The sequence below is a fragment of the Salvia splendens genome, chromosome 16 (genome assembly GCF_004379255.2).
Source record: "Salvia splendens isolate huo1 chromosome 16, SspV2, whole genome shotgun sequence".
Lineage (NCBI taxonomy): Eukaryota > Viridiplantae > Streptophyta > Magnoliopsida > Lamiales > Lamiaceae > Salvia > Salvia splendens.
In genome coordinates this window covers 7,174,564-7,196,957 of record NC_056047.1, presented here as the reverse complement: position 1 = coordinate 7,196,957, position 22,394 = coordinate 7,174,564, and the positions used below count along the sequence as shown (strand labels likewise).

The 22,394-nt window shown below is 38.1% G+C and overlaps 4 protein-coding genes across 5 annotated transcripts; 2 read left to right on the top strand and 2 right to left on the bottom strand.

The window, feature by feature from the left end:
- Positions 1-6,477: 6,477 nt before the first annotated feature.
- LOC121769986 (CBL-interacting serine/threonine-protein kinase 17-like) lies at positions 6,478-9,834 on the top strand. The gene is made up of 11 exons (XM_042166772.1): positions 6,478-7,075; positions 7,156-7,218; positions 7,869-7,940; positions 8,015-8,122; positions 8,207-8,287; positions 8,368-8,547; positions 8,628-8,843; positions 8,933-9,154; positions 9,245-9,307; positions 9,384-9,458; positions 9,573-9,834. Exons 1-11 carry the CDS (start codon positions 6,857-6,859, stop codon positions 9,723-9,725), a joined length of 1,452 nt encoding a protein of 483 aa, XP_042022706.1. The 5' UTR covers positions 6,478-6,856; the 3' UTR covers positions 9,726-9,834.
- A 3,216-nt stretch (positions 9,835-13,050) lies between these two features.
- LOC121770931 (probable receptor-like protein kinase At2g42960) lies at positions 13,051-15,246 on the top strand. Its single transcript, XM_042167703.1, has 6 exons — positions 13,051-13,908; positions 13,980-14,084; positions 14,173-14,295; positions 14,388-14,558; positions 14,632-14,974; positions 15,053-15,246. Exons 1-6 carry the CDS (start codon positions 13,370-13,372, stop codon positions 15,080-15,082), a joined length of 1,311 nt encoding a protein of 436 aa, XP_042023637.1. The 5' UTR covers positions 13,051-13,369; the 3' UTR covers positions 15,083-15,246.
- Positions 15,247-15,555: 309 nt separating this feature from the next.
- Positions 15,556-18,311, bottom strand: LOC121770932 (pto-interacting protein 1-like). 2 transcript variants are annotated; one of them, XM_042167704.1, is made up of 8 exons: positions 18,125-18,311; positions 17,736-17,837; positions 16,940-17,190; positions 16,738-16,864; positions 16,343-16,616; positions 16,076-16,208; positions 15,888-15,974; positions 15,556-15,805 (listed from the first exon to the last, which is right to left on the bottom strand). In XM_042167704.1, the coding sequence occupies exons 2-8, from the start codon at positions 17,815-17,817 to the stop codon at positions 15,686-15,688; spliced, it is 1,074 nt and encodes a 357-aa protein (XP_042023638.1). In that variant the 5' UTR covers positions 17,818-17,837; positions 18,125-18,311; the 3' UTR covers positions 15,556-15,685. The 2 variants fall into 2 exon arrangements, with proteins under 2 accessions (XP_042023638.1, XP_042023639.1); XM_042167705.1 differs by lacking the exon at positions 18,125-18,311 and adding an exon at positions 18,050-18,074.
- Positions 18,312-19,137: 826 nt separating this feature from the next.
- LOC121770935 lies at positions 19,138-21,871 on the bottom strand. Its single transcript, XM_042167709.1, has 3 exons — positions 21,216-21,871; positions 19,891-20,123; positions 19,138-19,305 (listed from the first exon to the last, which is right to left on the bottom strand). Exons 1-3 carry the CDS (start codon positions 21,752-21,754, stop codon positions 19,199-19,201), a joined length of 879 nt encoding a protein of 292 aa, XP_042023643.1. The 5' UTR covers positions 21,755-21,871; the 3' UTR covers positions 19,138-19,198.
- Between the last annotated feature and the right edge of the window lie 523 nt (positions 21,872-22,394).

The window sequence follows — 22,394 nt, the reverse complement described above, 5'->3', positions numbered from 1 at the left end:
TATTTTCTGCGCAAGTACTTTCTAAATTTGCTACTAATACCGATGATAATTAGGTTTAGACGTTTAGTGATTATCGGTTAACCAATAATTTAATCAAAATTAGACGGTTATCGATCCAAAATTATTGGTTTTGGTTTGGTGTTGCGTGCATAAGGACATCCCACTGCACAATAGCAGATATTCCCAAAGACATCCCGACGGACATCCCAATAATCAAAATTCACAAACTCACACAAATATGCAATTTTACGGAATTTAAATTTCGACACGAATACGGAGAAAATGCAACCATTTAATTTTTTTTAAAAAAAACATACATAAAGAAATAAATAAAATACATAATTAAATATATTGTTCAACGTGCACCCCTCCGCACCCATAACTCTTCAATTATATCATTCTGGAGTCGAATATAGGTTTCTTGTTGGCGCATGTCGGCAAATGCATGGACCCGATCGGCGTTCCCATGAGGTATCCTCATTCGTACATTGGCGGTGGTCACGCTGTGGCTTGGACCCACAACATCAACATCATCATTGGTCCAATCAGTCAGCGCTGGACCTTCATTTTTGACAATCATGTTGTGCATGATAATACATGAGTACATGACATCAGCGATGCACTCGGGATACCACAGCCGTGTTGGACCCTTCACTGCCGCCCATCGAGCCTATTGCACACCAAATGCCCGCTCCACATCCTTGCGCGCCGCCTCCTGTCGACCCCCAAAGTATACCTTCTTTTAATCTATTGGACATTTGATCGTCTTCACAAAGACGGGTCAACTAGGGTATATCCCATCTGCCAAATAGTAGCTCATATCGTGTTGGTTGTCGTTGACGACGAAACTGAAGGTCGGACCAACGCCCATGCACTGCTCGTTGAAAATGGGTGATGAATTTAGGACGTTGATGTCGTTGTTCAACCCGGCTACTCCAAAATACGCATGCCAAATCCATAGCCGGTAGTCAGCTACGACTTTGAGGATCATCGTTGGATTCGTGCTTTTGAAACCGGTCGTGTACAACCCTTTCCAAGCGTCGTGGCAGTTCTTCCACTCCCAATGCATACAATCTATGCTGCCCAACATTCTCGGAAACCCGTGCTGATTCCCGTGCATATCCATCAGAGCCTGGCAGTATTCGGGGGTAGGCTTCCGAAGATAACTTTCCCCGTATGTCTCAATAACGCCCTGACAAAAATACTTCAGACACACGCGAGCAGTCGTCTCACGAATGTGGAGGTACTCGTCGAACATGTCGGGCGCGCCTCCATATGCCAGCTCTGATTGCGGCAGTGCACTTCTGTATAGGTGTGTGACCGGGTCTACCACTCGAATCCTCCCTGAATCTGAAATACATTTACCGAGGCTTTAAAGTGTTCACGATACTCATAAATAGCGGCCGATGCATCCTAAAACGACGCTGGAAAAAGTTCTCCCAAAATCGCGTCTCCTCCGCGAAGTAGTTCTCAAACAACCGGCGATGTGCAGTGATGTGGTCCATGGGTACTACAGCTCGACGATGGATGGGGCGAGGTACCACTGGCTGCAGCTGCCGCTGCAGGTGCTCTTGTACCCGACGATTTATCTCGACAGACGTATAAGCCCGCAACAGCTCATTAATTTGTCTCCTTGTGTCAACAGCATCCCCGGCCACCACTGCCACCCGCACCACTATCACTACCACCACCACTAGCCATTTTGGATCTACCGATAGAAACGTAGAGAGAAAGAAAAGAAACTCGTTAATATAAGTGGTGCGAATGAAATGAAGTTCAACGAGCCGTATATATAGAGTTTTTTTTTCAAAAAAATTAAAATCTTGGGATGTCCGTCGTGTCGCCGCAATAGCGGAAATCCGCGCACACCCGCGGACGACCTCTTGTCCGCAAGGGACGTCCGCGTCTGCCTCCGACGACGCAATAGCGGACGTCCGCCGGGAAGTCCGCTATTGCGGATGTTTTTACTGAATAACTAATAAGTATAATTTATATAACTGAAATCAAATGTTTTTTAATGTATTTTTTTTAACATGTACTCATACCCGCACACTATCATAACTCAATTATTAGTTTACTAGTATCTTATTACAATTCCATAATTCACGAAATAACGATTATGTCTCGTTGTCCTAATCTTCTCGCCTAATTTCTTACTCTTGTTGTTTAATACTCATCGTCGTCATCGCTAGGCTAGCGTTCACACGAGATAATGAGAGCATCCACTATAGGAAGAAGGGGGCACGTGGCTCGGAGGGAGCAATTCCGGGGCTATCTATTGGGGGAGGCACGTCCGCCCCGGGGTGGACGAAAAAAAGTGGGGCGGACGCACCATCGGCGGAAACGGGGCGAGGACGGGGCGATAGGTGCGCCGGCCTATAGTGGGGCGGTGCCCGACGCGCCTATTCCGGGGCGGACGTCCGAAAATAAATTTTTTTATTCAATTTAATTTACCTATAAATACACCCCATTCCTCTCATTATTTTCACACCATTCCACCTCTCCCTCACACATATTTTCTTTCACTAGAATTTATGGTCTGAAATGGACGATTTATGGAACGACGCGTGAAATTCTCTGATCCAAGAGGTGCAGTACGAGGCCGAGGAGGAGGAAGCGGCGGAACGCACGGCGGAAGTGGCGGAGGGCGCGATCCCTCGTGCGATTAGTCGTCGGCGGACCATCCGACGAGACCATAGCGGTGCACACCAGCGTCTAATGGCGGACTACTTTGTGGATAACTCCCGTTATCCACCCGAGATTTTTCGCCGGCGATTCAGAATGTCGCAACCCCTCTTCAACCATATAGCGACGAAATTGGCGGAGCGTTACCGGTGCTTCACCCTCCGGAGTGATTGCACCGGCCGGATCAGGCTGTCTACGCTTCAGAAGTGCACCGCTGCAATCCGACAGCTTGTGTACGCCGGACCAGCTGATATGTTCGACGAATACCTACAGATGGGTGAGACGACTAGCCTCACAGTGCTTAGGCAGTTTTGTAAGGGGATTCGGGAAATATTTGGTGGGGAGTTCCTACGAAAGCCCACCCCTTCTGAGTGTCAAAGTCTACTGGATATGCACGGTTCGGTCCACGGTTTCCCAGGAATGTTAGGAAGCATCGATTGCATGCATTGGGAGTGGAAGAACTGCCCGGTGGCGTGGAAAGGCCAGTTCACAACTGGATTCAAAAGCAAACATCCATTGATGATTCTGGAAGCCGTTGCTGACTACCGCTTACGGATCTGGCATGCGTATTTCGGTGTCGCCGGCTCGAACAACGACATCAATGTTCTTCAGTCATCGCCGCTCTTCAATGACGAGTGACGGGGCGAGGGTCCAGAAATCAGCTTTGTAGCCAACGACACGCAGTACAGTAGGGGATACTATTTGGCAGATGAGATATATCCTCGGTGGCCCGTATTCGTCAAGACAATTCGCCAACCGGTAGGACCGAAGAAACAATACTTTGCACGGAAACAAGAAGGTGCTAGGAAGGATGTTGAGCGAGCTTTTGGTGTCCTCCAAGCGCGATGGACCATTATACGGTGCCCGGCACGAGTTTGGCACGAAGATGATGTCGCAAATATTATGTTGGCATGTATCATACTGCATAATATGATAATAGAATATGAAGGATTTTCGGCAGAGCGCTGAGCACTGGAAGAGGGCGCAAGTACAAGTAACGGTTTCGCCTCCGCGTCGATCCAGATGGGCGTACCACAGAGCAATGAATATTTGATCTACCGTTTCAGTGATATGCGCAGGAGCACGGCACATACCACACTCCAGGCCGATTTGGTTGAAGAAGTTTGGGCACGTAGGAGAGGTGGCAGCCTAGTTTGAATGCGGATTATGATGTTTAATATATTAATATTTCGTTGTATAAATTTACCCCCACTTTAATACGACGAAAATGTAATGTTTAACTTTAATTTCTTCACTTATAGCCGTTTTTTTATAATTACGTTTAGTCCGATAAATTTAATTACTTATAATTGAATTAAAATTAAAATAAAAATTGGTTATAAAATTTTGAAGCTATTAAAAGTATCCGCCTATAATGGCTGAAATAAAAAAATTGGGGCTGTAGATAAAAAAAGGGGCTATGGACAAAAAAAAACGGAACTATTGGGGAAGACCGCTATAGTGGATGGATGCTCTGATACCCGTCTCCCCCTCGCAAGCTTCAAAAAGAGTAAAACAATTCAATGTTGTTGGTGTTCAATTGACGTGTACGTTTTGTTGACCATGACTTCATCTTCTCATTTTTTTTAATTTCTTTGTCCATCTATGACTGACTCATAGTTCTTTTCAATTTATCAAAAGTAAAATATCATATGAGCTTGCTGGGGTTTACACAAAACCAATTTATATCTTTGGCGTATACAATATGAATTTCCTTCTCCAACAATTTCCAAGTAAAATGTCACAAGGAAATAGTCGATACTCTTTTTAGTTTGATTCGTCTCTTAAAAATAATTCACTTGTATTTTGTACAACCTTTTTTATCTCTAATATGGTGTGCCTCCTTATTCTCCATGAAAAATACTCAAATCACTTTTTCTTTTCTATATCTCTACTGTACTAATTATATGACTCTTGTCTTCCCAAAGAATTTATTTTTATAGAACGAATCAAATAAATATTAGCAAGAAACAAAATGCTTCAAATCATCAGCTATAGTCCAACGAGTAGTAGTATTAAACTTGTGGTTTCTCTCGGTTAATCGACTAATCAATCGATTAATGGGCCACGAGAATTTAGTGACAGGGCTGTGGATGGACTTAGCCCAATTTGATCATTTATGGCCCAATGTTTTTTCTTTCGTTATTATTCTTCTCCTATTGACTATGTAGCTGTTTTTCTCCCTTCAACCTCAGCCCATGCAAACAAGGCGTAGTTCAATTGTGCTTGAGACTTGAAATATAATCCACAAAGCTTCCTTTTTCCAACATTCACACCGTAGTGAACTGAGCCCATCATCTGCAAACAGTATAACTTACCATGCTTAAAACCGCAAACCTTTTTTTTTTATTTCCCAAGATATCCTTTGCCGACAATTAGAGGAGTAACCCTCGTCCCAAAGGTCAGTGCACCAAGCGGTAGGAGACTGACCAAATGATTTGCTCCATGAACCTCCATTTCAAATAGGGTATGATAGAACCAAATGCATTAGCAAATAAAGTATAAACGGGAAGCCAATTTAAAGTAGTATTACTATATTTTCATAAGAAGTAAAAAAAATAGTACTAGTAAGAGTAAGATTTTGTTGCACCTATTTAATTTGATTAAACACATGAGAGGGTGATAGATTGGACAATAAAAGATGGCGTCTCTTGGGCCATATAAATGATGACCTTAAAATTGACTCGCATGTGAATCGACCCTATCTCTATCTCTAAACCAATTTCATAATTAGTTATAAGTAGTATTATTTAATTACTAAACTTACCCACTATTTTCAATTATACAATTGCAAAAAATGTTTAATTTTTTCCACTTACACAATCTATGCACATAGTTGCATAAAATGCCACCACATGTTCGCACTTAATAATGCTAGCATAAGAGAAATTCTCATGGATTAATAAATAAAAATAATACTGTATTATTTTCTTTGGCTCTATGACTATAATTATTTTCTTAATTTCTGACCCAGTCATAATTAGATTTGTCAACTTGACAAAAAAAACTAAAAAAGAAAAAAGAAACCATATCCTTTTTTGTAATTAAACTAAAACGTCAAACAAGTTTAAGCTATATATACATTGGCCCTATTATATTCATTTCAAAATATGCAATTATTTTTACAAAGCATATATGTCGTGACCGTCTCACATAATTACGTAAGATTGGATTATGCCATTTTCTATATGAATATAACGTATACCAAGAAAATGAGTATTCAATATTGGATTACGATATTCTAAGATCTATACATCAAATATCGAAAACATTCCGATGACTTACCTTACTACTTCGATATTTTATTTTATACATTTCCCCAATGTTCACTGATATAATTGTAGTACCACTAGAAATTTTTTTCTTCTAATGATCAAGTTCGCCGCGCACAATTACATAAAAAACAAATCATTTTCCTTTTCTCAATTCCAATTTAATGAATAATAATTGAGCATATCGTCTTCGTTAATTGTGTAAAATTGCAACTTATGTAAATTTTTTACTAACCGTTTCAATTAACACTCGGTTATATTGGAAGAACAAAGTCCCAAAAAATGCCACCTAAACCCTTATCCAAAAGAGTAAGACTTGGATTCTGAAAAGTAAAATTTCCAGCTGTCTGTATAAGGTAAATCAGCACATTTTTATCATTTAAAATTAAAAAATGGAAGAAAAAACGTATCCCACGTTTGAATGCAGTACTTATTTTATAGAGGAATAACTGAAAACGTGTCCAAGAAGAGATTTGTTCAAATTGTAAAGTTTGAGGCGTCGGCGTAGACAAGCAGCGTTGATTGGGGGAGATGATGGAATTGGGCGGTGAGGTCCACTAATTTATGGCTTCTCCAAAATGGTCCAAACTCCAATTTTGGGATGTCGTGTGGCCAATAACGCCCCAACCATCTCTGATGCTTGCGTGCGTCTCTACACTCCACGCAACCCCTTTTGCCCTCAAATTCAAATACGATTGAATTGAATTGAATAATCAAACATATCATGTGCATTTGTTTGGATAGGAAAGGCATAGGGCATGGTATATATACGTGGCAAGATTTGTGGCGATTCGTATCTATTAATATAAGTAGCGACAGAGAGCAGTTGGAGTCCACCGATTTCAGCCGCACCGATATCTATCTATCTATCTATTCGCTTCAATCCGTCGTTGTTGATTATGGTATTGCTGCACGCAGCCAGAGGATCGGAGTCGGAGTCGGAATCGGAATCGGGATCGATAGGGAGGAAGAGACTGGGGAAGTACGCCGTGGGGAGGACGTTGGGAGAGGGCAACTTCGGAAAAGTCAAATTTGCTACAAACGTTGAATCCGGTGAATCGTTTGCTATCAAGGTTTTGGAGAAGAACAGAATCTCCGGCCTCAACATTATCGATCAGGTGTGTGCATTCATTGATTTTTCAATTTTTTATTATATTTTCTGCAATCGAGTTATTGAATTGAACGGTTGTGGTTGCAGATAAAGAGGGAGATTGGCACATTGAAACTCCTCAGACATCCAAATGTTGTGAGGTTACATGAGGTAACTTTGATTCATTCCCCGGCGACCATGTCCAGTTGCTTTGAGTTGAGTCAAGTGACGTAGGTAGATAGCTATAGGTGAAGGTTGTTGGCATAATTAATTGAATACTGTTCACATGGGTCACACGAAATTATGGGATGGATATGCGTGTGGATATGCTTTTGTGGAGTAGGGTATGGACTACTACAGCTTCTTGTCATCCATCACAATCACATGAGCCTTCTTCATAGCTTGTGGTTCTTGTTTTACCCTCACATGCACTCATATCATGTCCATCAATGTCTATATGGCCCCCACACACTTGATCAGTTTGGATTATTTTTTTATTTCCATACTTGTATAATGTCGAATAGTACTAGGCTAGTTGCATGAATGATGAAATAAATGTGTGCAAGTTGTTAGCTGAGCTAGATTTTTTTTGAGTTGATTCACACAAATCATTGATATGGATTATGGAGTAACATATAACCATTAACCTTTAATATATGAACATGTATATGCTTCAAGTACTATTCAACCTAAACATGATATAAAAATTAAACATGATAGTAGTATTAAGTTTAGAAACCTACTTTGTTGCTCATATATGGTATTTATGTGAATTGAATTATAATGCTGCAAAAGGTGTTAACTGACTGATGAACAACCAGGTCTTAGCAAGCAAGGTGAAGATATACATGGTCCTTGAGTATGTGAATGGTGGAGAACTTTTTGACAGAATTGTAAGTAGTTTTTCCAGAAGCAATGCATACTTAATTGGTTTGGTTTACCAAGGGTTTAAGCAAATAATTTACAGGCATCGCGAGGAAAATATTCTGAAGCTCAAGGCAGGAAGCTTTTTCAACAGTTAATTGACGGTGTTGCTTACTGTCACAACAAAGGCGTATATCATAGAGATCTCAAAGTAATGACTCCATTTCAAATACTGTAGCATCTATATCTGCAGACACTTAAATTAATATTATATCGTTTTAATTTCCAAATGCAGCTAGAGAATGTGTTGATTGATCAAAGTGGAGTCATTAAGATCACAGATTTTGGCCTTAGTGCGTTGCCTCAACACTTTAGGGTATGCATAAGTTCATCTCTTGTTTCTTCGTCTTATTTTCTCAGTCTCAGTTACTGACAATGTCCATTTAACATTGTTAGGCTGATGGTTTGTTACATACAACTTGCGGAAGTCCAAACTATGTTGCCCCTGAAATTCTCTCAAACAAAGGGTACGATGGTGCAACATCAGATACATGGTCTTGCGGTGTCATCCTGTACGTTATACTCACAGGACACCTTCCTTTTGATGACCGGAATCTGGTCGTACTTTATCAGAAGGTACCAGTCCCCTTTAAATTGATATACATAACAATTTTCCTTTAGTTTGGAGCCTAAGATTTTCCCAAATTTGTAATCAGATTTTCAAGGGAGATACTCGGATGCCGAAATGGCTTTCTTCAGGAGCCAAAAACCTAATAAAGAGGATACTTGATCCTAACCCGAATACCAGGATAAGCATGGACGATATAAAGAATCATGACTGGTTCAAACAGGACTATACTCCTTCAGGTCCTGATGAAGAAGAGGATTGTGCTTGCACAGAAGAAGATAAACTATCATCTCTACATGATACAGTACGAACTTTGCCTATTAATGCAAATTAATATATTGATAAACCTAGGATGATTTAAAACATGTTTTGCAATGTCAATGTATTGTGCAGACTCCAGAAGCAGAGAGGGATCCGCACTCGCCTTATCTAATCAATGCCTTTCAGCTGATTGGAATGTCCGCTTGCCTCGACCTTTCTGGCTTCTTTGAGAAAGAGGTTGTTTCTGAGAGGAAAATCAGGTTTACCTCAAATCACTGTCCAAAAGAATTACTGGAGAGAATTAAACATACAGTTACAGAGATGGGATTTCATGTCCAGAAGAAAAACGGAAAGGTCAGTTTCCATGTCTTGTACATTAATTTTATTCATCAGACTGCTAATTTCCCTATTCTCTAACACTTTGGCTTAAATATGTGCATACAGTTGAAAGTCACGCTAGAGCACAAAGATCAGAAAGCACCGGCATGTCTCTCAGTAGCTGCCCAAGTAAGTAAATACAAGTGGAACGAGATGTTGCTTTCCATGATCTTATTCTAACGCACTACTCATATATGTGTCACAGGTTTACGAGATAAGTCCAGCCTTTTATGTGGTCGAGCTGCGGAAAACTTGTGGTGATTCAACAGTGTACAGAGAGGTATGTTCTTGTCTTCATCATAATAAGATAATAGTATTGATATAATATACTTACTACCTATATATCTATATCAAGTTTTTCCTGACCAGAAAGAGTATTTATTTGTATTTGCAGTTGTGTGCCAAACTATCTAATGAGTTGGGTGTATCACAAAACCAAGTGACAGTATCTAATGAATTGGGTGCATCAGAAAGCCAAGTGCAGAGTGGCCTACAAATAGGGGATACCAAGATACAAGAAGCTGCTTTAGTTGCCCCCCATGATTAAATTATTCCTTGTAGAAAATGTATGTATTGCATAAATCTTCAGAAATCTGTACAGAATAAACACTATGTCGTATTCATTTATAATAAAACCCCAGCAAAAAATTTGATAATTGAGACCTTTTTTAATCATTTCGACGCTTACTAGTCTAAACTAATGTTAGCAATCTCCGTCCATGAAAAATAAGTGTTGATACTGAACGACATTAATTTTTAATGCAAAATTGGTAAAATAGGTGAGAAATAAAGTGAACAAATGGTTGAGATGTTGATAGTGAACGACACTAGTTTTAATACGACACTCAAATCCAAATCCGAGACCTTTGATCGGGGCATTAACCACTTTACCGCTTTGTCCTCATCTTCTTTATGCAGTTGTAAGGGTACACAAGATACAAAATTATGCTTTCAGACAAAATTATTAAGAATAAGCTAGTGGATTAATTATAAGGTATGTATGAATATATGACATATACATGATCCCACTTGTGTCTACACTAGTGAGTAATCAATCATGGAATTGTCTGTCTAGATACTGGGGCACGTCGTTACGTTTGCATTAGGAGCCACTAATTAATTCATGAAAAAGACAATCTAATAATCTTAATCAAGAATCAATTAATTTTTGAAAAAAAGTCGTGAAGGGCAGGTTAGTTTTTGGATTATGATCATGAAAGACAAGACATAACATTGATATTGTTGGATACATCCACCTCATAATCAATCAGATTATCCTTTGCTACTGATTATTTTGCCAAAACTGCCATTGATCACCACAGCTAACTGCTTGCATTAATTCCATCTTATTATTTAGTACATGCACATGGGACATTATTAAAAGTTAACTATAAATTTTGAATTTTTCGTATATGTTAGAACTAGGATTGGTATATGTCATTACCATACCCAACATTGCCCAATATCAATATTAGTGATCAAGGAATTGAAGAACACTTTGTCCTTTGTCATTCATTATTTATTATTCTTTTGGCTTTAGTAGTTATATATTGACTTCGAAAATGGCCAAAATTATTGATTACTTTTTGCTCTCCTACAGATCGTAACGCCTTTTCTTTTTCAACATACACTTAAAGCAATTTGAGCTAAAACAATAGTCGAAGATGAATAATATTAAAATACACAGATTTATAAATTATAAAAATATAGAATATAGAACTAATATATGTAGGCAGTGTGTTTCGCAAGACTTAATATAAATACGATCACCATTAACTATAAATTAATAGGCACCCAGTTCCTAGTACTAGTAATTAAAAACGAGCATTAAACAAATGCATAATTAAAAGTCGACTTATTCATTTTAATGTAATAATAATTAAATTTTATTGCAACTTCTCCCTGACGGTGTTGAGATAGCGACTTAAAGAAAGAAAGCACACACGATATATTCTTTTATTCCATAAAGTAAAAAGTAAAAACTTGATTTTGATCAATAATAGTGATTACTTATTAAGTAATTATTGATTTACAAATTATAAAAAGCTGGCATGTATGGGAATGGCCAACTAGTACTATTACTCTTTATAATTGTGTTTGTGCTATCCAGTCTGTCTCTTTGGTTTCCCAACCGACTACTTTACTTTGTATATTAATGTACATATTCTCCTTAATCAATCTCAAAATTTTGAAATTAAGTACAATTCACATGCAACGACTTACCATTCATATAATCAGAGTCCCATTATCCACAAATCCACTCTTAAAGACCGAACCACCGAACCATACCAAATTAGGGTTTTTAGATCTAGTTTTTTATGGATGAGATACACAAATTTATAATTTATTTTCGCCTTCATCATGAGCCTATTTTAATTCATCCGAAGGTAAATAAGTCACACTAACATGTTACGATGATTTAACTTCATTCCAGAATATATTACTTCATTCCAGTAGGTTTTTACTTCATTCCAGAATATATCACCACTTCCACGGTGTTGATATGGTTTAATAAACACATGAAATAATGTAATAAATAATTGGAATGAAGTATGTGTAGAAGCATTTGAAGTTCTACTGGAATGAAGTAAAAATCTTATCCAATGAAGTAATAACGTTTCTGAATAAAGTAATAAACTCACTTGAATAAATTGCATTTTTAAATGTGAATCAGGTAAAAACCCACGTCAATGAATTTGAATGAAGCATATGTTGAATCATTTCAAAACCTACTGGAAGCAAGTAAAAACATCTTGTAGTTTCAAGGTATTACGTACAGAATGAAGTAATAAACCTATACAATGAAGTAAAATGAGCTTGTAATGAAGCCGAAAAAAATTTACACATCAGCGCATCTCATCAAAAAAACTAGATCTAATGGCCCAGATTTGGTCTCTAGTTCGGTCTTTAAAATTGGTTCGACATTGATCACAACTCCATATAATCATATATATATATTCTCACTAACCACTTCGTTTGTTAATGTTGAATTATTTATTATTTAAGTCCAATTTTATAGGAGTTTTCCACAAGTGATGTATAAATATATATGCACTGCACCTTGTTAGTTGTGGATTTGTTAATTAGGACTAATATTTGGAGTTGACGAGAATATAATTAGTATTATTAATAAATCCATGATTAAATTATAGAGGAATAGACAAGATGCCTAACACAAATTGGTTTTTGGAGAGTTTGTTGTCCAGTCTGTTCATTGGATCTTTCAACCTGTCACTAATACAGATTTAATTATTTTACATTGCATTTTTCATTGCTCGCCAATACCAATCATAAAAAAAATCATCATTGCCTTTCAACTTTCTTATATATTTTTCATAATTTTTTTGGTGTTGGTTCTTAATAAAATAAAAAATTGCATAAATATATAGGTTGTTCAATAACTTGCAAGCATTGCTTTATTCTAAAGTAGTTTCCAAGTTAACTTTTACATTGAATAATTATTATATTATGCTCACATACTATTTATCACAAGCACGATAAAATAATCCCAATTATTTATATTGATATTAATGAAGATATGAAATCCTAATGATAGAATAGTATGAACTTCCAAAAATGTATTTAATCAAGCAAGATTGTTACTCCCTCTGTCCCACATAATTTGACCCAGTTTTCCATTTTGGGCCGTCCCACATAATTTGACCCATTTCACTTTTACCATTTTTGGTAGTGACCCCACATTCCACTAACTCATTCCTACTCATGTGTAGTCAATTTATTTATAATAAACCTTCAGTTTTGATCTTTTTATTTTACAATTTCTGGTGTATTGTGATTGGTTGATGCTTGTGTTTTACTTCTTCATGTGTAAAGTGACATTATTTATCACCTAACTATAATGAGTGGATGCGTTGTTATTATCTCACAATTCCATGTGCTTTGCTTCTTTTTTCTCTCTCTGCACCCTTTAACTTCAATTCAACTTCTTTCTTGTTTTTTTTCTCTCTCTCTTTCTCTGCCATATCCTGTAAGTTGTCATTCAGTTCTGATCATTAAATTCTAAGTAGTATTCAGTGTCATACCCAAAAATATCAATGTGTCTCACTCCCTAACTTGATCTAAAGCCTCCTACTCTAGAAATAGCATTTCCAGTGAGGGAAGTCTGTTTTTCATGAAGCGAGCTTTCTTGAAAAAGATTGCATCTTTGTGCATGGTTTTAGATGGTAGCAAATGGGTTCGAGTTATAACTTCGACTTATCCAAGAAAACACACATCTTTCATCTCAAGGTGTGGGTCTTAGTGAGCATCTTTGTGGGCATCTTTGTAGTGGTTGTCATGTTGCTGCTATGGCGTTGTAGCAAATCTAAGAAGAAGAATTTAGCTGGGTTGATCCCAAATGTGTCTAGAGAGATCAAGGAGATAAGGATAGAGCAGAAGAAGTCAGCTGGAATGGAAGAAGTGGAATACTTCAATGTGCAGGAGGAGAAGGAGAAAGACTGTGATAAGCTTTTGGTGCATTTCAAGAATGAGGATTCCTTCAATTCTTCATCAAATGATCCCAATGCTGTCTCTGTGAGTTCCCCTCTAGCTGGCCTACCTGAGCTGTCTCACCTGGGCTGGGGTCACTGGTTTACTCTGAGGGATTTGGAGATGGCAACAAACAAGTTTTCAAAGGAGAATGTTATTGGAGAGGGTGGGTATGGAATTGTGTATAGTGGCCAGCTCATCAATGGTACTGTTGTTGCTGTCAAAAGACTTCTCAACAATTTGTAAGTTGTCAAAGTTTTCATTTTGTCTTCTTATTTACCAACTTGTATATTGATGTAAATCATACATGCAGAGGGCAGGCAGAGAAGGAATTTAGGGTGGAAGTTGAAGCTATTGGCCATGTAAGGCATAAAAACTTGGTCAGACTCTTGGGCTATTGCATTGAAGGCACCCACAGGTAGTAATAGTATACATATTCATAGTATAGCAATGTGAGTAGAGATGGTTAGATTTTGAATTTTTGAGTATGATGATGGATGGATCAGATTGCTGGTATATGAGTATGTGAACAATGGGAATCTTGAGCAATGGCTTCATGGGGCTATGGCCCACCATGGGCACCTTACATGGGAGGGAAGAGTGAAGATTCTTCTTGGCACAGCTAAGGGGTGAGTGAGTAATTAAATAAAGGTTTCTTTTTCTTTTTCTGTTTGGGTTTGGTTTGGTTTGGTTTGTCAATTACTAATACTATTGGGTGCAGTCTTGCATATCTTCATGATGCAATTGAGCCCAAAGTTGTTCATAGAGACATCAAAGCCAGCAATATACTGATTGATGAGGATTTCAATGCTAAAATATCTGATTTTGGACTGGCCAAGTTGCTTGGTGCTGGAAAGACTCATATTGTAACCAGAGTTATGGGTACCTTTGGGTCAGTTTTTCTCTCTTCTTAATCATGAAACTGACATATATTTATATATACTGATGTTTCAATGCTTTGGCAGATATGTTGCACCAGAATATGCAAGCAGTGGCTTCCTAAATGAGAAGAGTGATGTGTATAGCTTCGGTGTTCTGCTATTGGAGTCCATAACTGGGAGAGATCCCGTGGATGACAGCCGGCCTGTGCACGAGAAAAACCTGGTCGACTGGCTCAAGATGATGGTGGCAGCCAAGCGGGCGGACCAGGTGCTGGACCCCAATCTGGAGACAAGGCCGTCTACGTCTGCCCTGAAAAGAGCTCTTTTGACAGCGTTAAGGTGTGTGGATCCGAATGCGCAGCAAAGACCGACAATGAGCCAGGTGGTCCGAATGCTCGAGTCAGATGAATATCCAATACTAAGAGAGGTATGTGTATTACTCTTCTGAGATTCATATAATTTTTTTGGGATGCTTATGTATATCTATGGTGTCTGTGCGCCACAGGGTAATACGAGGAAAAAGGACAAGCGTTGAAGACGGAGTGATTCTTTCTAGGAACTAAGTAGCACATAGCATAAGGATACATCTCTTAGCCTCAAATGTGAATGATCTGTTTGTTTCTTTGATTGCGGCAATGTATAGTTTATACACAATTCTTGCTCTAATAATCACCATGAAACAACTCATCTTCACTTTCATGTTTACACTATTATCCTTTTTTTTTCTTTCATAAATACACATAAATTTTAAAGGCCATGTCATGGTAGACTCGAATCGAATATGAGACTTTTAGCCTTAGACATTAAGTTTAACCACTATTATCCTTTTCATCTCTACTAGTGGTAGTGCTTACTCAAATATATGAAACATAAGACTGACCTACTAATAATTGTCAAAGTTTTTAACAAATTGTTGAAATATAGTCTAAATTCCAATACTCACAAAAACACAAGACAAGCAAGTATAATACTCAGAGAGGAGTGTTAATGTTAATAAGAGAAAGCACATTACAAGAATAAAATTTGATCCATTCCCCACAAAAAAATATAGAAAGTAGCAATCTGCCAACAAAAGAATGCTGACTATATCTACACAACTCAAAACATGGTATAAATGGGTGTCAAAGATAACAACATTTCACAAGTGGCTGTTCCTGTTGGAAGCGTTCAGCAAAGGCTGGAGCGCTTTCACTACGATGCTCATGTTGGGGCGGAAATCTGCTTCGTATTGCACGCACAAGGCAGCAACTGCAGCCATCTGTTTTAAGCAAAAGCATTCATGGTCACATGACTGCAGATCGAATTACAGATGGGATTCGAGGCAAAACACGGTTACTTACCTTGGCAACAGCCTTAGGAGGGTAATCCCCACCGAGTCTACCATCAACACACTGGTCTACCTTGTCTTCGCTTAGCTTTGGCGTGGCCTAGATAGTGGATTGCCCATTAATCGGTTGAATAATGTATGTGCAAATTATAAAGTTTGAAAGAAAATTGAAGTCTTCGCGTTTAGTATATAACGACATACCCATGTCACAAGACTCTGTTGTCCCCTTGGCAGTGTATGATCCACCGGTTTACGGCCAGTTAAGAGTTCGAGGAGTACCACACCAAAACTGTAAACATCACTCTTTGAACTTAGCTGGCCAGTCATTGCATACCTAGCACAAAAAATAAAATGAACTTCTCAGGGCTAAGATAATGATTGAGTACTTCGTATTTCGAATGAAGGAAGATATATTTGCAAAGTTAATTGATTCGTTCAACTACTAGTTAACAAGTTTTATGGGCATACTCAGGTGCGTGGTAACCAAAAGTCCCAAGAACACGAGTGGAATGAAGACGGGCTGCTGTGTCAGGGGCTTGATTGGACAAGTCGAAATCTGCAATCTTAGCGACATCATCATCATAAAGTAAAACATTACTCGACTTGATGTCACGATGAATAAAATGATGCTCTGCCTTCTCGTGCAAGTATTCCAATCCTTTTGAGGCCCCAACAGCAATTTTAACTCTTTGAACCCATGAGAGAACTGGCCCTCTCTGCGCGCCTTTGACACCTTTCTTTCCTGTATTAATAGACGAAAATAAGTTTCATACGTTGAGTAAAATAAACTAAAACAATTAGCATGCCATTCTCCAGTACTATCCTAGTGAATGGAGGTCCACAATGTTTAAGGTTCAACTGACCATGAAGAATATCGTGTAAGGATCCATTCGTAGCATACTCATAGGCCAGAACTCGTAGACCACCATCTACATTATAACCAAGTAGTTGAACCACATTTTCATGCTTTACTCTTGACACCATAGAGACCTGCAAAACCATATTTTAGACAATGCATCGGACTGAAATATCTCAAAGTTGATGAATGTAGTGTTATGATGAAACCTGTGCTAAAAATTCTTTGTCAGGCTGCTTGCTAGAGTCCAACTTTTTAATTGCTGCCGCTTGTCCATTTTTCAGGACTCCGTGATACACCCTCCCGTACGACCCCTCACCAATCAAAGACTTTGAACCAAAATTATCTGTAATATCCTTCAATTCATCAGCTGGAATCGCAGAGACAGATATCGGCTGCATAGTAACAGTCTCTCTGTCCATCGGCGTTGCTTCAGTGGCACGATGGGCTAAAGGATTGCCTACAAGATGATCTTGAGTAAGTTTGATTATTGTAACCATAAATTCAGAGTGTTTAACAACTAAGGTAACGTTAGGTTTGCTAACATACAATATGAGACGCTTAATCATCTGCTACAATCTAATATTTTCTTTATGGAGATGGGTCAAGATACATTAGCACGGGCCAGGCTTTTGAGGAAAACGCAACCAAACAAGAGATATGATTAGTCATGCCCTTTAATCACAAGTAACCAAACCAACTGAACAGCCTATAAAGATAAATTTTTTAAAGGAAACCATGATTTCACATTGACAACTTGTTATGTTAATTTGCAGACATAAGAATTACTTCCATTATTTCAAGTCTGAAACAGCAATGAAACTTTACAGCAGAAAGAAAAAGACCAACGAATTTAAGTCAACTGTTACAACCTAAATTTAGATTCCATGGAAAAGATATCTTACCTTTGGCAAAAAAAAACTAAAAAGAAAAATTTCAGTTTAATCTAATTTGATATTATAACCATCCATTAAATTGAGGTTAGATGAGGAGTAGGAAAGTGACCTGCAGTGTGGGGTGTGGTGTATTGTCCATGACCAGCAATCTTCTGCATGTCATCATCCTCACAGCAAGAGAAGCACCCCATTATGATTTTATGCTAGATATCTGCAGTTGAAGAGTGGAAGAACTGTTACAATCAACAAGGAAGAGAAGGTGCCTAGGTTCAACCAAAGCTCAAGAAATGTGAAATACTATTCCTTTCACAAGCAAAGCCCCAATCAAGCAGCAACATGGTGATTTTTCAACAATTCCAACAATAAAAAATATTCAAATTACAAGACAAGAAGTGCCTATTAATCACAACAAGATATCATTACCAAATTCTAGGAATTGAAAGTGAATTTACAATAAAATGATGATAAAGCAAGAAGATGATGATGAAAAGGTCGGACCTTTAGTTGAAGATGGGAGGAGAAGAATTCCGGGAAGAGGAGAGTATAAGAATAGAGAAAGGGCATAGCGCGTGGGTTGTATATGGAAAATGTTGGAATGATTCTTTGTAATGGAAAATGAGAGGTGCGCTGTCGCCGTGTTTGACCAAGTTGCAGCTGTACAACAATGATTATCAAACCAACCTCTTCTCAATTTATTATGAATCAATCCTGACTTGGTTGGGATTAGGAATGTGAATGTGACATTGTGACACAGATTCAGACACTAACTGCAATGCAATAATATTCAAAGCCCCATTTGGAATTAAGTTGACGGCGTAGGCATCTGACATCTCCGGCTACTACAAGAGGATCAATGGAGTTCATGGAATCTACTCCCTCCGTCCCGTCTCAATTGATGGATTTCTTTTCGGCACGGAAATTAAGAAAATGATATGTATTGAGTTAAAGTGGAGAGAGTATAGTGCGAGAAATGAAAAAATAAGAGAAATAAAGAGAAAATAAAGTAAGAGAGAAGAATAAAGTAAGAGAGAGGAATAAAGTAAGAGATGATTGAAGTTTTGTTTTTAACTAAAAAATGAAATCGATCGCTTGAGATGAGATAACCAAAAATGGAAAGTTGATCACTTGAGGTGAAACGGAGGGAGTACATACTAATTTGGGGAGAATTTATTTTTTAAGATTATCTACATAGTTAAAAATGGTGTTTCGTATCTTATAGTACACTTTTTATTTCACTTTTTTGACTATATGTAAATAGTAAGGCTCAATAATATTAATTTTTAATTATAAAATTTGTACTCCAATAAGGTAGGACTCATCTGGGTATAAGGTAATGCACTACTGTATTGTTTATTTTGAAGAAATTGAAGTTTTTGGACTATCCAAGACCTGTGATGATAACTCATTCAGGCTGATATTGTTTGATTTTTTATCCCATTGAAAATGTCAAATCTAGTAACGAAGATAACATAATTCAAATATTTACCATAAAATGGTTTCTTGAATTCAAATCTAGTAATGTATCCATCTCAATCATTTATGCCGCACAAGAATTGAATTTGATGTAACGTATTACAAAGTTGGCAAGGACAAAAATATAGCTCTGCAAATCAACACAACTACTCCCACAACTGAAGGCGTTCCATTGCTCTTTCCTCCTCTGTTTACATATAAACCCCCTGCGATTCATATTCAAAAGTTAGACTGTTGAATGCATATAAGTTATATAGAGGGAAAAAAATTTAATCGCCTAGATACACAAACTTTCACCCATTTTTTCGGGATAATAGCCAATCAATCAAACAATTTGATCAAATTCGGTTTAGATCATGAAATTCGATCAGTCCTATGAGAACATTAAATCATAAAGTTTCAATTTTTTCTCAATTGTCTTATCACATTGTCATTAAAATAAGTATTTTTCCTAAATTTTCTTTTCCCTTTTTTTAGTTCTAAATAAACGGCGTTGTTTTGAGCATTAACAAAGACGTTGTTTTGTATATAAATGCAAACAAACTTCAAGATTTAATACAATTTTGTTTTCAAATTTCATTGGACCAACCAAAGATTGATCAAAATTTGCAATTTAACTAATTGACTATTATCTCTTTCATTTTGCAAAAGAACAAAAAAAATGCTTCAACACATGAAAATTATCATGGTATTTCAAATGATTAATATGGCAAAATTTGAAGTTCATATATCCAACCACATTGTTGGTTTAAACTAAAATTTTGTAAAGCACAAAAAAGGTAGAAAATTACCGCAGTCTCTTGTAGCATTAGTGTTGAAAGAGCAAATGCAAGTGAAGCCTTGAGTGTCAACATCAAAGCCACAAACTCCCCCGGATTTAGAGCAACGGTCGCACCCCAAATCAGGCAAGCTATACGACAGCTTGATCCCGTAAAGCCAGTCCAGGGGCCCCACCCCCTTCAACTCATCCACATTGTACACACTCGTGTAATGCGAGCAGTCCAATATGTTCATGCTCATATACCTGTTGGCAATTGAAACATAAAAATGAAAAAAAATGATTGACCCAGCAGTATAACTGAGCTGAAAATTTGGGCCAGTGGTCCAATCGATCGGAAAAAAAATTGGGCCGATTGTCCAATCGATCACAAAAAAGTCCAACCCCTCCAAGATTCACCTTAAATGGTCCAACCCCTTCAAGATTCACCTTAAAGGGTTTAAGGGGGGGTGTTGGCTAAAAATGAATATAATAAGAGGGAGGGAGATTCACCTTGAAGGGTTTAAGGGAGGGTGTTGGCTAAAAATGAATATAATAAGAGGGAGGGTGTTGGCTAAAAATGAATATAATAATATCCCACATCGCTGTACACAAAGAGCTTAATCCACTATCACCAATTGGTTAGGGAAGGTGTGTTAGGGAGGGTGTTGGCTAAAAATGAATATAATAAGAGGGAGGGTGTTGGCTAAAAATGAATATAATAATATCCCACATCGCTGTACACAAAGAGCTTAATTCACTATCACCAATTGGTTAGGGAAGGTGTGTTAGGGAGGGTGTTGGCTAAAAATGAATATAATAAGAGGGAGGGTGTTGGCTAAAAATGAATATAATAATATTCCAAATCGCTGTACACAAAGAGCTTAATCCACTATCACCAATTGGCTAGGGAAGGTGTGTTAGGGAGGGTGTTGGCTAAAAATGAATATAATAAGAGGGAGGGTGTTGGCTAAAAATGAATATAATAATATTCCAAATCGCTGTACACAAAGAGCTTAATCCACTATCACCAATTGGCTAGGGAAGGTGTGTTAGGGAGGGTGTTGGCTAAAAATGAATATAATAATATCCCATATAGGTGTACACAAAGAGACACAAAGAGCTTAATCCAGCTTAATCCACTATCACCAATTGGTTTCTGTAAGTCTCATGGGCCTCTCCTCTATCACCAATTGGTTTATGTAAGTCTCATGTGCCTCTCCTCTTATCATCAATTGGTTTTAAGATGGAACCCATGAATTTCTATCGGTACCTTCGTATCAACAAAATAAAAAAAACTACTAAAAAAAATTGGCTATTACCCATAATATATAAGGGCTAGTTTGAGGCGTAACATACCTGAGGGTGTCGTAGGTGGTGAAGCAGCACGGGGGCGAGGCGGTGGAGTTGGAAAGCATGTGGAAGAGCTTGAAGGAGGTGCAGGTGGCGTAGAGCTCGTCGCAGGAGTGGCCGGAGAAGTTGGAGGCGCAGAGGTAGCGGTAGCGGTTGAGGAGCGGGGAGTCGGCGGAGCAGTTGAGGAGGAGGAATAGCGTGTCGGGGGAGGGGGGGATGGTGGCGGACTGGATGTCGGTGATGAGGAAGTCGCGGTGGGGCTGCAGGATGGAGCACGTCGACATGGATGGGTCGTAGAGCACCACCGTTTTCTTGCCGTAGTCGATGCTCTGGACCTTGTAGGACCCGGAGGGGGTCAGGAAGAAGAGGCCGGCGGCGGTGGAGCAGTTCAGCATGCGGTGGAAGGGGGCGGCGCCGCAGCCTTCGTCGATGCCGAAGGGGTGGCGGATGGGGATGTTGTTGCAGAAGGTGCGGCAGAGGGAGGCGGAGGAGGTGGAGAAGTTTGCGAGTATGATGATCAAGGCTGTTGTTGCTCGAACCAACATCTTTGTGGATTCAATGTGATTGAGGTTGAGGGATGGAGGAATTTGTTTGAATTTTGGGTGTGGCGCTGCTTTTGAGACCGTCGATTGCTCCCTGCTTTTTTGACTATTGCACTGCTAATGTTGGACATCATTGTTGTCCCAAATTTCACTACTTGTGTCTTCAACTTTTGTAACAACATATACTCGAACATCATCTGTTTTTTTTAGAAAAACATTTTGATTTGATCATAGAAATTAGTCAATTGACATTTGACACATTCCCATAATATGTTGATTTCAATATAGTACTCTTATTTACTCTTTTTATCCACACGGAAGAAGAAGCGTTTACTTAATTTTGAAAACTGAAGCCTTTTAATCTATGTAATGTAATATTATTAATTAGTTAGTTTTATTAAGTGATACTTAAAACTTCTGGTTAAATTTGCACTATAATATTTGAAAGAAGATTAATAATAATGACCCCATCTATAATTCTATAACCGTGATATCACGAACTATAACTATAATTTTTACTCATAATTTGCAAGTTTTATAAAAACAAATTAAAAATATCACTTTAAACCTTAAACATATTTGCATATCGTCAATTATATCTTAAACTATCGAAAATATTCTTTTAAGAACTATCGATTTTGTA

Coding starts and splice junctions, on each gene's coding strand:
- LOC121769986 (XM_042166772.1), top strand. CDS start 6,857: ATGGTATTGCTGCACGCAGCCAGAGGATCGGAGTCGGAGTCGGAATCG. Junction 7,076..7,155: donor GCCTCAACATTATCGATCAG/GTGTGTGCATTC, acceptor TTGTGGTTGCAG/ATAAAGAGGGAGATTGGCAC. Junction 9,459..9,572: donor ATTCAACAGTGTACAGAGAG/GTATGTTCTTGT, acceptor TTGTATTTGCAG/TTGTGTGCCAAACTATCTAA.
- LOC121770932 (XM_042167704.1), bottom strand. CDS start 17,817: ATGGGGTGCTTCTCTTGCTGTGAGGATGATGACATGCAGAAGATTGCT. Junction 16,617..16,737: donor CTTACACGATATTCTTCATG/GTCAGTTGAACC, acceptor CTATTAATACAG/GAAAGAAAGGTGTCAAAGGC. Junction 15,975..16,075: donor AACAGAGTCTTGTGACATGG/GTATGTCGTTAT, acceptor TCCACTATCTAG/GCCACGCCAAAGCTAAGCGA.
- LOC121770931 (XM_042167703.1), top strand. CDS start 13,370: ATGGGTTCGAGTTATAACTTCGACTTATCCAAGAAAACACACATCTTT. Junction 13,909..13,979: donor AAAAGACTTCTCAACAATTT/GTAAGTTGTCAA, acceptor TCATACATGCAG/AGGGCAGGCAGAGAAGGAAT. Junction 14,975..15,052: donor AATATCCAATACTAAGAGAG/GTATGTGTATTA, acceptor TGTGCGCCACAG/GGTAATACGAGGAAAAAGGA.
- LOC121770935 (XM_042167709.1), bottom strand. CDS start 21,754: ATGTTGGTTCGAGCAACAACAGCCTTGATCATCATACTCGCAAACTTC. Junction 20,124..21,215: donor ACCACCTACGACACCCTCAG/GTATGTTACGCC, acceptor AATTGCCAACAG/GTATATGAGCATGAACATAT. Junction 19,306..19,890: donor TAATGCTACAAGAGACTGCG/GTAATTTTCTAC, acceptor TATGAATCGCAG/GGGGTTTATATGTAAACAGA.